The sequence below is a fragment of the Leucopleurus acutus genome (genome assembly GCF_964270905.1).
Source record: "Leucopleurus acutus genome assembly, chromosome: 9".
In the NCBI taxonomy this organism is placed as follows: Eukaryota; Metazoa; Chordata; class Mammalia; order Artiodactyla; family Delphinidae; genus Leucopleurus; species Leucopleurus acutus.
The window spans coordinates 32,793,352-32,808,890 of record NC_139144.1 but is presented as its reverse complement, the minus strand read 5'-3'; the positions used below and the strand labels follow the sequence as shown (position 1 = coordinate 32,808,890).

The window sequence follows — 15,539 nt, the reverse complement described above, 5'->3', positions numbered from 1 at the left end:
CAGAAAAAATTAGAGCTGAAAAGGGAACTGTGAAATCATCTATTCTAACTTCTTCATTTTATAGAGGAAACTGAGGCTCAGAAAGGTAAGTGAGAGTTGGTGGCGGAGCCTAAATACTCTTGTTGGTCATAAAGGTTAGGTTTAACAGTATCTATCATCAGTTAGTACATCTGTATACATTACGAATTGACTGGGCATCTGTGGTCTGGCCTGGGGACTGAAACACCAATCACGAGTTTTTTCTATGGAAAAATGTACTTTGAATTTGAAATAAGCAAAATACATACAAACCTCTGGAACACAGCTTCTTCCTAAGTTGGGACCTGCCTAGAACTAAAGTTTTTCATAAATATGAGTTGATAAGCTGTTACCAACATAAGATCAATAGTTAGATGGTCTTAAATTAAAATTACTTCCTACATATATGCCTTAAAAGTACATATTAGACTTAAAAATAGTTACTTCCCCAACTGGAGCAGTTCTGAATTGCTATAAAATGGAAACATGTTAGACCTAAATAAAACCTTTGAAACTGAGGAGATGTGTCCCTGTGAAAAATATCACCTTACTACACAGAGCACAAAAATAAAGGATTAGTTGGGTCTATCTGAAGAAAAAGGACACTAGAAAATAAAACCTCAACTACAATGAATGGCAAATCTCTTTTCAGAACAGAAGAGAAAGCAGTATCTGAAGGGGCAGGAAGCTCAAATGGTGACAAAAAACACCAGTGGCACTCACAGTACCTGTGTTGCAAGTGTCCTTCATCAGTCGGCACCGATCTTTGACAGAAGAGGCACTCCTTCCTAGCGCCGCCCCTATTGTTGCCCAGTCATTGCCATGCTTTATCCGGAGCCTAAAACAAGAGTCTGCCAATCAGCATTTGGTTCAACTGTTTTCTCCCTTCTAATTTCATCATTTATTCTTCATTCTTCTTCTTCCCATTTGACTGGTTTGGAAGTTGTGGGCAGCAATACTTTGAGAGCCAAAGTTTGAAAGTGTGGCCTTTTTTTGGGGTCCACAGTTGTCTGTGGGTGAAAAAAAAACAGGCAGCAATTGCCTTTTTCCTGGGTCAGAGAAGAAATAAGTAACTTGGATATGTGTTCAAAAAAGACCAAATTTCCCCTCAGGTTATTGACACAATTTCCCAGGCAATCCCCAGATTTTTCCCTTTTGAGCACTCCTAACAAGCTCTTCTCAGACACCTGAAACAGTTTCACAAGTCCTTATTATCACAAACAGGATCAGCCTTCGGGTTTTTTTTTCATGATCCATATAATCCATTAACCCATACTTTATGGTCCCAAAATTATGTTTCCTGCAAAATAAGACTGTATAAGGTAGAGTCAGCCCAGATAGTCAGTGAAACATTTGCCAACTCGCCATTCTAAAGTAAGCCATTAGCACAACCCTGGTTTTGATCCTGGTGTGTAAGTTCCCCAGACTTAGTCCTCAGGTCACCAAGAATGGCGATCTAATCTCTTTTGTAACCCCTATTAGTGGTCTAAGGACGCATTACATTTAGTTACTAATAACAAGAGAAGACAACTCATGGACATGGCTACTCTGTGCAGATATAGATTTGATAAGTTCTTTACATGGTCAACTATGCTTAACAGCAGGATTAAATTATACTTGTCTACCAAAAATCTCTTGACATTTTCAAAGTAAAACTTTAGAAAACACAAAATATTAAAAAAAATTAAAACACAACTATCAGAATTAATGAAAAAAAGAAAGTTAAACTTACTCCTTGAGCTTTTCAATTTCTTCAGGTGTGTATCTAGAAATTTAAAGAAATTTTTAAAAGATCAATTAAACAAAGAATGCTAAAAAATTAATAAAAATCAGAATTTCACTTAGGGAGCCAAATGTTAAGTCACTTAGCATATTGATAACATTTTTAAAGTAATCAATTTCAAAGTAGATTAATAAAAATCAAAATTAATGCCTCTATTTAAAAAAAACCCCAACAAATACTTTAAGCTATAATAAAAGTGAGCACTGTAACAATTTTCTCTAGGAAAATTCAGCATTTAAAACATATTTTCCCCTATGCTGCCTAACTCTTGCGCTATTTCAAGTTAGGTTCAGGTACTCTAATATCATAGCTATTCTGAAAGACTTATGGATGACATGGTAAACTGGAGCTAAAAAGAAAATCTATGGTCAATTCTCACAAGTCACTGAAGAGTTTTAAGTTCTCTTTATTTTCTCTACCCATGCACGGACAACTGACATATTCTTGCTCCATGTAAAGGCTTTCTTTTTAGTGGGTAAGTACTGAATATAGCCAATGCAATGTTCTTTTTAAAAGCAGTATCTAGAAAGCCACACTACTACCACCTAAAACTCCCAGAGAGAAATTTAAAATATGTCAACACCACCATATTATCATTTCATTGAAGATATGATGGCTTCCCACAGATATTACCAATATATAATATCGGTAATTATATCCAGAAATTTATATATCCAGAAATTTATTATATCCAGAAATTTATTTTCTACTCTGGTTTTATTTAAAAAAAAAAAAACAAAAGAAGTCACTGACCTAGGAAATGTTATACTATAGAAATGAATAGGAAAAATGTTACCAATGAATTTAGAGTTCTTTTTACACTTCCTAAATCTTTAACCACTACTATACTTTTTATAATGTTACTTTACTACAAAGCAGACTTTGATGTATTAAGTCAGCTAAGTCTTAAACCTATATAAAGTAATTTAGATTCTAATTTCTAAAAGAGGCCGTATTGTAATGAGGTTTCACCGTATTTACAAAATGGACCTGGAGAATAAAAATATGAACATCACTCAACAGTAATTCATAACTATCTCCAATTAAGGCTTTGATCATAATTTTATTAAAAAAAAGTTCCTTAACTATTTCCCCTAAATTACATGAAAACATGCAGCATTACAAGTTTTCATACTTTCCCACATGGTTTCTGTCATCATACATGCGAAGCACTCTTCTATAAACTGCAAACAAAGGCCGGTTCAGACCCCATGCTATAGTCCTGTAGAAATCTTTTCTTTCGTCTTTTGACATCTCAAAGATGATTTCTGTAGCATCTTTTATTCCGCGTGCCTAAATGGGTTACATTTCTTTGATTTAGGGATTTCTGATAAAATGCATATGGATATACTATGCTTTTTAAAAGTTATTTTTATGTTAAAATCATCAATGGCATTTAGAAAAATAACATATTGATAATTCATTAATAAGTCAAATATAAAGTTTAAAATACTGCAAGAGATAATACAATGATACTTAAGTATTCCAAAAATAAGTTGTATATAATTCAATAAAGTCCTGCCAACCCCTTTTTAAAATTATGAAAAATTAAATCTAAAGAAAGTAGAAAAGGAAGAAATCATAAGAACAAAATTAATATAATCAAATCAAGAGTAGAAAGGATAAGCAATGCTAAAAACTGGTTCTTGGAAAAGATCCATGAGACTAAATAAAAACAAAAAGATAAACTTATGGCAAAACTTAAAAAAAGAAAAAAAGGACAAAACAATACTAGAGATGAAAAATGGCACCTAAGGAGAGATGCTACAGAGATTAGTTGAACATTATGAAAATTTTATGGCAATAAATTTGAAAACTTATATAAATGTATGATTTCCTAGAAAAAGTCAACTTACCAACTGACTCAGGAAGAGAAAGAAAATCTAATAAACACAGACCATGAAGAAAATTTAATCAGTTATTAATAATTTTCCCACAATGAAAACACCAGGCCAAGATGACTTTACAGGTAAATCCTACCAAACAATTAAGAGAAACATAATTCTGATTTTAAACTATCCTAAAGATAAAAAGGGGGTGGGATTTCCCTGGTGACACAGTGGTTGGGAGTCCACCTGCCAAAGCAAGGACATGGGTTTGAGCCCTGGTCTGGGAAGATCCCACATGCCGCAGAGCAACTAAGCCTGTGTGCCACAACTACTGAGCCTGCGTTCTAGAGCCCGTGAGCCACAACTACTGAGCCCGCGTGCCACAACTACTGAAGCCTGCGCACCTAGAGCCCGTGCTCCGCAACAAGAGAAGCCACCGCAATGAGAAGCCTGAGCACTGCAACGAAGAGTAGCCCCCACTTGCCGCAACTAGATAAAGCCCACGCACAGCAACAAAGAACTAACGCAGCCAAAAATAAAAATAGATAAATAAATTTATTTAAAAAAAAAGATAAAAATCGGGGACAATTCCCCACTCATTTGGTTAGGCTAGCATAATCTCAATAGCAAAACCAGACAAGGGGAGTTTCAGAAAAGATCTTCTGGGCCAAGCTCATTCATTAAAATAGATCCCCCAAATCCTCAAAATATTTTAGCACACTGAACTCAGTAATGTATAAAAAGGTTAATAATCAATGCAAAAAGTAAGCTTACTCCAGGAATATGAGTTTGTATTAATTTCAGAAAAATTAGCAATTAATCACATAAGATTTATGGGAAAAAAAGTAAAATCTTAATAGGTATGGAAAGAGCAATCATAAAATCCAACATTCAAAAAGCATAAAGATTGTAATAATTATAAACAGAGTATAACCTTTAAATATTGTAAATCACTATGTACACCTGAAACTTATATAATATTGTACATCAACTATACCCCAATTTTAAAAAAGCATAAAGATTAGAAAAGAATCATTTACAGATGTTATATATGTAGAAACCCAAACATCTATAATCAAAAATTATTTAAGAGTACTTAGCAAGAATGCTGGTTACAAAATCAATGAAGTCATTTGTATTTCTAGACAAAGCTCATAAAAAATCTTTAAAAATTCCCACTAATAATAGCATCAAAATTAAAAAAGCATTAAGACTAAATCTTAGGCAAGTTATGCAATTCCTTTATGGAGCAAACATAAAACTATCAACTGACATTAAAGGGGAACTAATTAAAACGGAAAGCTATAAAATGTTCAAGAGGAAGTCAGAATATTACAAAGATGTTAATTCCCTTCAAATTGATTCAGATTCAATGTAGTCCCAATAAAAATTCCAACAGTTTTTCATTCTTTGCAGGTTGATTCTAAATTTATAATGGAAGAGCAAAGGGCCAAGAACAGCCAAGACACTCATGAAGAGACCTGCCCCGTCAGATATTGGGACTTCTGAAGACAGAACTGTACTGGTGCAGGTATGAAACTGAACCTAAGAACAAATTAGAAAACCTAGAAACATATCTGTGGAAGTTTGAGTAGGACAGAATGGATATTGTAGACTGGGAAAAGACTGACATTCCCTAATGATGCTGGGACAATTATCATCCATATAAAACAAAACAAAAACAACCACAACCCAATAACACTGAAACCCTAACTCATACCCACAGGAAAAAAATCAGTGTGAAAGGCAAAACTATATATGTGAGAATATCTTTATGCCCTTGAGGCAGGGGAAGATTTCTTAAACAAGCTTGGAAAAACACAGAAGTAAAAAGATGATAATTTTGAAATTGGAATTAAGAATCTTCTTTCATCAAATGATACCTAGAGAGAAGGAAAAGACAGGCCACTAAATTGGGACAAGATATCTGTAACACAACCAAAAAACCATTAGTATTGAGAATACATTAAGAACGTCACAAAAAATAAAAAGATAAACCACCCCACAGAAAAAACTGATAAAAGACACAAACAGGAATTTCAAAGAGAAAACACAAATGGCCAACAAGCATATAAAAATATGTAATCAGAGAAATAAAAATTAAATCCATAATAAAATACTATTTACACCCAAAAGATCTGTACAAATTAATAGCAAAAAACTAAAAAGAACCCAAATGACCATTAACTGTGGAACGTGTAACTTATGGTATATATATTTGCATGATGAAAGCTAAAAAAAAAAAAATCAACAGGGGATGGGTCTCAAAATCACAATATTGAACAAAAGAAGCCAGTTACAGAATACCCAGAGAATGAATCAACTTACGTAAATTTCAAAACAGGTAAAATTACACTGATATGCATTTTAAACACTCTTCTGAATGTATTAAACTTCACAGTAAAAACTTTAAAATTTCAGAATCTTTTCTAAAATTGTTTTACGCAGTTTCAATTCTGCAAACAATTAAACCTAAATATTTACAAGTACCTACATGCAAGGCACTGTGTTGTGGGATGATATTATAGTGAGATGAAAAGATTTTTCTGCCCTTTTTTTTGTTGTTGCTTGTGACAATACCTTATCCTTTTACCCAAAATATGGAATATATGACACCTAATTAATTGGTTTAAAAATAGCTCCACAATGTTCCTGTAAGAGCACCACATAATGAAAATCACAGTCAAAAATCAAAATCAAAATCAAACAAATTAGCTTTTCCCAAGATCAGTACATCTTTTTGGACATTTCCTATTTCTGACAATTCTATCATCATTCTCCCAAACATCCTCAATTTTTAAAAAAACCCTTAATTATTCCCACTCCTCATTTTCCTTCTTCACCAATATTCAGTCACCAGGCTTCCTTAGAGACTACTTGCTTATCTGCCTTTCCCTGCCAATTCTATTTCAACTACTGTAAAGTCCTTACTACTCTCACCTGGTCACCTGAAATGGGTATCTAAAAGTCTTAATCATAAAGCTGAAAGAGTCCTTGGAAATCATCTACTCCAATCTCCTACACAAGAAACCAGCTTCTTAATTCCCCAAATTCAGTGTTTTTACCAATTCGTTGCTGCCTTATCTAAACCTGTAGCATTTTTCCAATTTTAACTTAAGTGTCTGTGATCAGTGGACAACTTTTAATACACTTCTAGATACATTTCAATGGTCACTATATTTCTGTTTCTCTTAAAACAATTAGCTTGGTGGGAAGATCTTTCTTCACTAATAAAGAATTAAAAGTTTTTTACTCTTTATAATTCATAAAGGGTAGTTTGGGAGGAGTGCAGCTTAAAATTAAGCTTAAGAACATGGACATTCTAGGCAGCAGTGTATTTAAAATAGTAAAAAATTGTACATAAACTAAGTATCAAACAATAGGAGAACAGTTAAATAAACTCTGTACACTTCCCATTCCCAAACAATGGTAACGGTCTCCATTTCAAACATGCACTATTTGAACATAACTCCATTACTGGGATGGTCAGCAAGTCTCTGGAGAGATTTCCTTGAGAAGGGCACAGATCTACCCGACCAAACTCTCCCTAAACTGAGTTACCAGTTCTTCACATTTCTTATAGGATAGAATTCTAATTCTTTGGTCTGGACTTCAAAGCCCAAGTTCTAGAAGCTAATTATCTTGGTTTGGGTTAAAGGAGTTAATTTAACATACTCTGGGTTTGAACTCTGAATCCTCAACGCTCATCATTTACTTATGCTGTTCCCTCCAGCCCTACTCTACCCCTAACTCCCACCCCCTTCTTTAAAACTCAGCTCAAATCCTGCTCTTCCAAATATTTTTCATAACTGTCCTAACCCTGAGAATAAACTCTTCCTTCTTTGTTCTCATGCAGAATTAACAACATGTTATCACTCACAGGGCACAGAGCCTTATCTCATTCTTCACCTGTTTTCAGAATTTCCACATGGACTGTTGGCAGGCATTTGAAAGCCAACACTATTTGTTAAAGCAATTCACATTTCTAGTGCTTCAAAAATTCTGTTTTCATCAGACATTTAATGAAGAGGATGACTAAGGTAACAGGATATAAGCCTGAATATGAAAATGAACTAAATTTTTTTTTTAAAGGGGAAAGACTAGTGTGATGTCATAAACTCATTCAAAGAAGATGTATATCTTAGACTTTACACAACATAAATTTAAACCTTAATTTATAGGCTGCTTAAAAAGATGGGGCTTTAAGATTCTGAGAGGCTATTAAAATTCTGCCTAAACTTCAGGGTATTAACTAAAGCAATAAAGCTATTTTAAACTGAGAATTCAAAATGTGCTTAAAAGTATAATCATACAACTGAGAATTATTAATCTACAACATATTAGCCAGTCATCCATTACATAATTACTGAAAAGCTCCTAAGTACTATATACAAAATGCTGCTTTGATATTTTTTGCAATTGGCGATGAAAAAATTAGTGAAACAAAAAAATATGCCATAAGATACCTTCAAATAGCGTTCAATATTGTTCATCAAAATATCAATTTCTTCCTTGGACCACATCCCCTGCTTCCATTTATGTCCTTTAAAAGAAAACAAGTAATGCTATAGAAAATATTATTCCTTGAGAGGAATAAAATGTAGCTAATTTAATGTCTCACTCATCTGAAATCTGAAAAATTCCCAGGTAAAGTTGCTTTTGTGACCTCTGGTTTTTAAGAAAGAATACATTTGACCCTACTAAACAGAGATAATGGTAAGTAAAAGATTCATAAAAAATATTACTTCCTCTTAGTTACATCTCTTATCGTTTCAGCAGTATAGGACTTATAAGTACAAAAGCCAAATCACCCTCAAAACTTTCTGAAAAATTTCTCCAGTCAAAAATAAATTTTATGGGCAAAAAAACATGTATAAAAGATTCTAGGACAAGGTAAACATAATATATTGGATACCAAGTGAATAATTTATTCTTAATGAGTACTTACTGTACAGTGGTTGAAAACAATCAATTTACTTACTTTTTGTTTCCTTTCCTTACTTCAGAGTGGCATATACACAACCTCCACTTTGTTGTAGTAACTTCCTAGCAATCCTTATGAGCACAGCAGTACTATGAACACTGTTACTTTAAACCTCTAAGCCACTTATCAGACCAAAGTTAGTAGCAGAACTTTGAAAAAAGGCTTGACTTCCTACTCCCATAAGCAATAACTGAATTGTCTTTTAAATGACACCACTGTGCATCTGTTTATAACCTACTTCATATCACAGAACTAATGATCAATGATTGAAAAATGAATATTGGTTTCATGGTCCCATTCAGAGCCAAATTTAATTCAATTAGAAAGGCTCAATTACTGTAACTACTCAACCATAATTATGAAGGCCCAACTCAGAATCCTTATGACTACAAGCTCTTCCTTATGTCCGTATTTTCCACTGGACACTAAAATTCACAGTATCTCTTACCTTTGTTAGTTAGAGAATCCTTATCTTCTTTAGTTGTAAACCATGCTTGGCTAACCGCTGAAACCTCCTCATTACCCAAGGGAGATATGTCATCTAGTTGCTCATTCTGTAGAATCTTGAAAAGGTAAAAGAGAAAAAAAAAAGTAGCAGCCTGATTTAATACCCAACCTGATTCATCTTTGTTTGTAATGCGAAGCACTATAAAACTCTAATAATGTGAAATCCATTTGTTTTAAATATAATAAAATTATATTCAATTTATAGACAAATATTTTCTTGTTCTTTTAATAAGACAGTATGAAAACAAAATTATCTGCATTAACAAAATATGACCTTCATTTAAACAAGTAAGTCAGTACTAGCAGCTTGAATTTTAGAGAATATTGGCTAAGATTCCATTAAGCATTTAAATTAATACAGGATACTCAAAGCCATTTGTATATTTATATATGTAAAACAAACTCATATATAAAATAAAATGGAAATGCTGGGGTTGATGTCATGATTATTCATGTCCTCACAGGTAGTTTGCTACCTAAATATATAGTCATCTGTAATGTAATCTGTTGCTAAATCTAAAGGATTAACAGGCTAACTCAAAAGATGTTACTGCAAAATCATGATCTGCTTATTGTTTACTGACAACTTTGTTTTAGCCAACCTCTAGAGCTGATTCCTACCCTCCTTAATGTACCTTCTTTCAAAGAACTATATGGTACTACTTTCTATTATTATTGCAGTAAAATAGTCTCTATGAGAAATGTGTAGTTAAAAAATAAGCTTTATTGAGATACAATTCACACATCATAAAATTCACCCTTTAAAGTATACAATTCAGTGGCTTTCAGTATATTTATGAAGCTATCACCAGGTACATTTTCTTTTGTTGTTTTTTTTTTAATTTATATATTTTATTTATTTATTTTTCACTGCGCTGGGTCTTCGTTGCTGTGCACGGGCTTTTTTTAGTTGTGGCGAGCGGGGGCTACTCTTCGTTGTGGTGCGTGAACTTCTCATTGCGGTGGCTTCTCTTGTTGCAAAGCACGGGCTCTAGGCGCACAGGCTTCAGTAGTTGTGGCAGGCAGGCTCAGTAGTTGTGGCTCGTGGGCTCTAGAGCCCAGGCTCAGTAGTTGTGGCTCACGGGCTTAGTTGCTCTGCGGCATGTGGGATCTTCCTGGACCAGGGCTCGAACCCCTGTCCCCTGCATTGGCAGGTGGATTCTCAACCACTGTGCCACCAGGGAAGCTCACCAGGTACATTTTCAATTAAGGACATACCTAATCCAGCAAATTCTGCAGGAACAAAGCTGTTTTTAAGAGACTTGGCCTTGAGCTAAAGAGAGCTATAGGGTAAGTGAAGAAGATTTAGCAAAAGTGATACCATATCAGGTATGAATCTATTATAGGCAGACCAGGATAAGGGGAGAGCCACATGCCTAGTGACCACTCAACCCAGTTTTGTCTCTGGATTGGATCAACTACTAACCTATGTCACTTTCCGGAGGTAAGTCCTAACAAAGTTTGAACTGTTTTTTGAGTAGGCAGAAACTGGATCTCTACTTCCAAGAAGATAAGAAACCCATCTCACTTTGAAAACAGAGAAACTGTCCATGAACAATCAAAGCACAATGCTGTCACCTACTTTATTTTTATATTTGGTGGTAATGAATATTTTGTATTTATAAAAATGTTGTTTTTTAAAACCATAGGCAAAAGCTAGAAATCACTGGAACAAACATGAAAAGCTTTATAACCCTGTATTTATGCATCATACATTTTAGATCTTTTTCTTTTAAAGATTAAGAGGACTTTATAAAGCTGAGAATTGAGACAGACTAGACAGATGATATCCAAGGCCTCTTATATTATGAAGGTCACAATTCTGTAAGATTTGACACAGGAGTTATTCATCAAGGGCAATACAGAGACCTATCAAAAGACCTTGATACATATAATACCTACTTTTAAGAAATGTAATGTAGAAAATATCCTGAGATGATCTCTTATATTAATTAGTTCATTAAAAGAATAAAATCACCATTTTCCAAAGTGAGTCTAAATATACAGCAAAGCCCACTCTATGAATCTCACAAATAAACCTGTCATGCCAATTAATCGCTGTCTTTGGGCAAACACTTAATGCCTTATGGCTCAAATTTTTCTGAAGAAGACTTACAATTATTACTAAAACCATATAATGTTAAACAGGAAAAGCCATGAAATGAAGTAAATAATTATTAACTTTTAGTAGTAATATTCAGCACTGTCAATAAAAGTTAGTATAGAAGGAGACTTAGGTACCTGAAAGGCTATCTATCTATACTTAGTAATAAGTTTAGTAATAAGTATTTTAGTATAGTAAATAGTAATAAGTTTTATAGTATTTTACCCCCATTTTTTGCTATTTTACACATAAATCTTTTAGTTACTCAGGCTTTATTAGAATGCTGTTGCTTTCTAAATGAAGCCTTTTTGAGTTGGTTGTAGGGTTTCCTATCTGTAACATATACAGGCTTAGAAATCTAAAAATAAGTATTTCATTCACTAAACACCTCTTGCAACCACAAAGTACTATATACATTGGGAATTTTTAAACTTTCTAATTGTTTTTCAAGCTCATCCCACCAGTGGAATGAGAGAAGGGGCATTAGCTACTAAACTACATGAAATAACTACACCTAGATTGACACAAAAGGGCACAGCAAAAAGCACACTATTTCTGAACTTCTAACTGTGCTGACTTTCACTCCCAACCGAATATTAATCTTATTAAAAAAATTTAGAAATTATTAATTATTTTGTTTATTAAAACGGTAATAACAAACCAAGAGGTTAATATTAAATTGTAATGCATTAAGTCTTCGGAAATAATCCAAACAAAACCGTATAACTTGTCTAACTAGCACTGCTACTGCTCAATCTTATAACTAGGTTGTAAACCAAATCACACATATGTATATAGTTATTTTCAATGTGCTAAAAATGGAATGGAAGTGAGACTACATAGTCTTTGAATCTGAAATGAATTTGACAAGACCCATTTTGAAGAAAGAATGTGCCCTATTATTTCTGAGGGTTTAGAAAGAAAATTCTGTCCAAATTTCCACTGAAACCCAAGAGTAGATTATGAGATCTCCAGCCTGGCTCAAAGCTGTTTGAAGCGTTTTGGAGACTTGCTTCTCTGGAAATCCTGTCATTCTGGAACCACTCTGAAGCTCCCCACTGCAAACCATTCACAGTACACCTACCTGAGATGTCTTTACTCCCTGATGTTACATATCAACTTGTAACTACTTTACTTCTTAACTGAAGGGTCATTGGGATGCTTCACATACGAAAAATAATGGTACAATGTCTACTGTCTACTTAAAAGTATTTTATTAAATGAAGAGATGAAGCAAAAGGACAAGCTAGTAAAAAGAAAGAACAATCAGCCAGAAATACACTTACAAGTAAAATATATTTAAGCTGTTGGTTACTGAAGACAGCAAGGAATTCTGATTACTTTTTTTTTTTATGAGACAAATACAGAAGTTCATGTAGGAAAAAGGGCTAATTATTATTTAACCTCTTAACATGCGGTAAAATGTATCTAGTCCTACAGGCACCAAAAGAAACTACCTTAACTACAAATGTTATAAATTGTATTGTTGCTTACAATTCTGAGACTCACATATGTGGGGACTGGAAATCTGAATGAATAAGTTCAACCTCTGTTCTGTGGTTGCTCCTTTGTCAGACAGAATATATTCTCATCATTTTATCACCCAAGGTATGTGTAAAGGATAATCTTCTTGTATCCAGTAAAAAGACTTACTATACCTGGATCTGTGTCACAGTTCCCTCAGTAATCTCATCATCTGCCACCTCTGTGGTTGCAGTCATGGTCACCTCAAAGCTCTGATCATTTTCTGAAACTTCAAGAAAAAGAACAGTTCAACTCCAGAATAATAATGGCAGCTTCTAATTATTAAAAAATATACCCAAGGAACAAGTATGTGATCATCTAATTTCTTAACATATTCCTTGCCAATATATCTACACATATATATGTGCGTATGTATACATTCATATACACATATTTGCTTAACAAATACCTACTGTGCACCTAATACATGCTAGGCATTGTTCTCGGCAACAACAAACAAAAAACCAAAAATTCTGCCTTCACGGCACTTATAGCCTAGGGGGAAAGATACAAAATGAACACGATATTATGCTGGAGAAGTATTAAGGAGAAAAAATAAAGCATGAAAAGAAATGTGTTGGGAGTGGGGGAGAGTGTTTGAATTTTAGATAGGAGGCCAGGAAAAGTCACCAACACTTGGACTTTATCCATAAAGTCCATATATTATATATCATGCAGGTATATTGAGGAAAAACACTTCAGGCAGATGGAAAGCCAAGTGCAAAAAGGCTCTGAGGTGAGGGCCTGCCTAGATGGTTCACAGGAACAGCAAGGAGGACAGTATAGCTGGCCAGAGCAGACCAATCACTGTGTGGGGACTCACAGACCACTGTAAAGACTTTGGCTTTAACTCTTTTCCAATGGGTTGACCATTGGAAGATTTAGAGTAGAGGAGTGGTATAAACTGAGTTTTATTTTAATAGGATCACTCTGGCTGCTAAGGGGAAAATAGCCTGAAGGGCAGCACAGGCTGGAGGGAAATCAGTGAAGAAGCTAATTCAATAATCTAGGTAAGAGAGGTCAGTGGCTTGGACTAGAGTGAAGGCAAGTGAGGGTGATAAGAAGTAGTTCAAATTGTGCATACATGTTGATGGTAGAGCCAACAGGATGTGCGGATAAACCAAATATGAAAGTGAAAAGTCAACGATGGAACTAAAGTTTTTTATCTGAGCTACTGGAAGAATGTACCTGCCATTAATGAGATGGGGAAGACTGTAGAAGAAGCAAGTTTAAAAATGTAGGACGTTTCAGGAGCTCAGATTTAAACATATTCGTTTGAGATAGCCACTAAACCTCTAGAGTCAAGAGAAGTCTGGACTGGAATAAATCTGGGAGTCATTACCAGAGACAGGACTTAAAACCATGAATTCTAGGGAGTGAGTAAAAATGGAAAACAGAAGCAATCTAAGAACTGAGTCCTGGGGCACTCCACATTTAGAGGTTGCAGAGATGTGGACAAGTCAGCGTAAGAGACTAAGAAGGAATGGACAGAGAGAAATGTCTTCCCTGGAAGTCAAGTGATAAAATGTTTCAGGGAGAAGGGAGTGATAAAATTGTTGAAAATTGTCGGCAGATCAAGTAAGACAAAGACTAAAAAAATCACCATTGGATTTAGCAACAAGAAAGTCTCTGGAAAAAACTAAAAAGAAAAGAAGAAAAAGAAAGTGTCTGGAGACACGGGGAGAACAGTTCTGGTGTAGTGATAGAGGTGAAAGACTGACTGGAGTGGGCTTACGGAACAAGGGAAGAAGAAACGGAGGCAATTCTTCCAAGGAACTCTGATCTAAAGGGAAGCAGAGAAATTGTATTGGAGCCCAAAGTGGGCTAACAGGACGTTTTGAAGAAGAAATTATAGTATGTTTGTAAATGTTGATGGGAATAATCCAATAGAGAATGAAAAATTGATGATTCAGAGGAGAAAGGAAAGAATTGCTACAACTATGTCCTTGAGTAGACAAAAGGGGTGGGATCTAGTACACTGAAGGGTTGGCTTTAGCTGGGTGAAAAGACAGAATATATGGACATAGATACAAGTCAGTGTGTATCTATGGTAGTGGAAACTTACAGAAATTATTTTCTGGCCACTTAAATTTTCTAGGTAGGAAGCAAGGCTATCAGTTGAGAGTGAAAAAGGTAGAAGTAGTACTGGAGATTTCAGAATGTATTAAACAGTCATCTTAGAGTGGGAGAAAGAACACTAGATAAGTATGGTATGACTAGCAGGCAACATTAAGAGCCCATTTCAAATTAATGATCATAAATTTAAAGTGAGACTGGTCAGCTTACTTGTGCTGTTTTTCTCCAATCTCTTTCAGTTAGCTGTACGAGTATAGACATAAATAGGCAGACAAATTGAACCAGGGTTGTGGTTTCATCAAAGAATGATGAAGTGAGGGGAGGAAAAAAGGATCTGAGGGTAAATGCAAGACAATGATTATAATGATTAACCATGAAAAACTAGGTAAGGAGGAAACTAGGTAAGGCGGAAACAAGGATACAAGTGAAGGAATAATTTAAAAGTGGTAAGGTCAATGGGTCCCAGTGGGGCAAAGGATCGCAAAAGTATGAGAGGAAGTAATCTGGAAGATAGGAATTAGTGGTAGGAAAACAAAATCTGAAGTAATTACAAATAGACTCCAGTTAATATGCAATAGCAAAAGTGGTATGGGAATGACAAACGAGGCCTTGTGAAGAACAAAAGGAATCAGAGGCTTAGTAACTCCAACAGTCCTCTACGAATAATCACCAAGAGTTTTAACAATGAATAGGTAATGGAATAAATGTGTGTAG

At 34.6% G+C, this 15,539-nt stretch overlaps 1 protein-coding gene across 2 annotated transcripts in view; it reads right to left on the bottom strand.

Annotated features, from left to right (window-relative positions):
- The window catches only part of DMTF1 (cyclin D binding myb like transcription factor 1), a 44,275-nt gene that overhangs the window by 13,466 nt on the left and 15,270 nt on the right, over window positions 1–15,539 (bottom strand). Inside the window, exons 6-11 of one of the 2 annotated variants that reach the window (XM_082847013.1) lie at window positions 12,884–12,978; window positions 9,063–9,177; window positions 8,097–8,173; window positions 2,937–3,094; window positions 1,751–1,783; window positions 747–856 (exon numbers count right to left, since the gene is read on the bottom strand). In XM_082847013.1, coding sequence (XP_082703139.1) covers window positions 747–856; window positions 1,751–1,783; window positions 2,937–3,094; window positions 8,097–8,173; window positions 9,063–9,177; window positions 12,884–12,978 — 588 coding nt within the window. The remainder of the gene's footprint in view (window positions 1–746; window positions 857–1,750; window positions 1,784–2,936; window positions 3,095–8,096; window positions 8,174–9,062; window positions 9,178–12,883; window positions 12,979–15,539) is intronic. The other variant, XM_082847014.1, reaches the window with a different exon arrangement.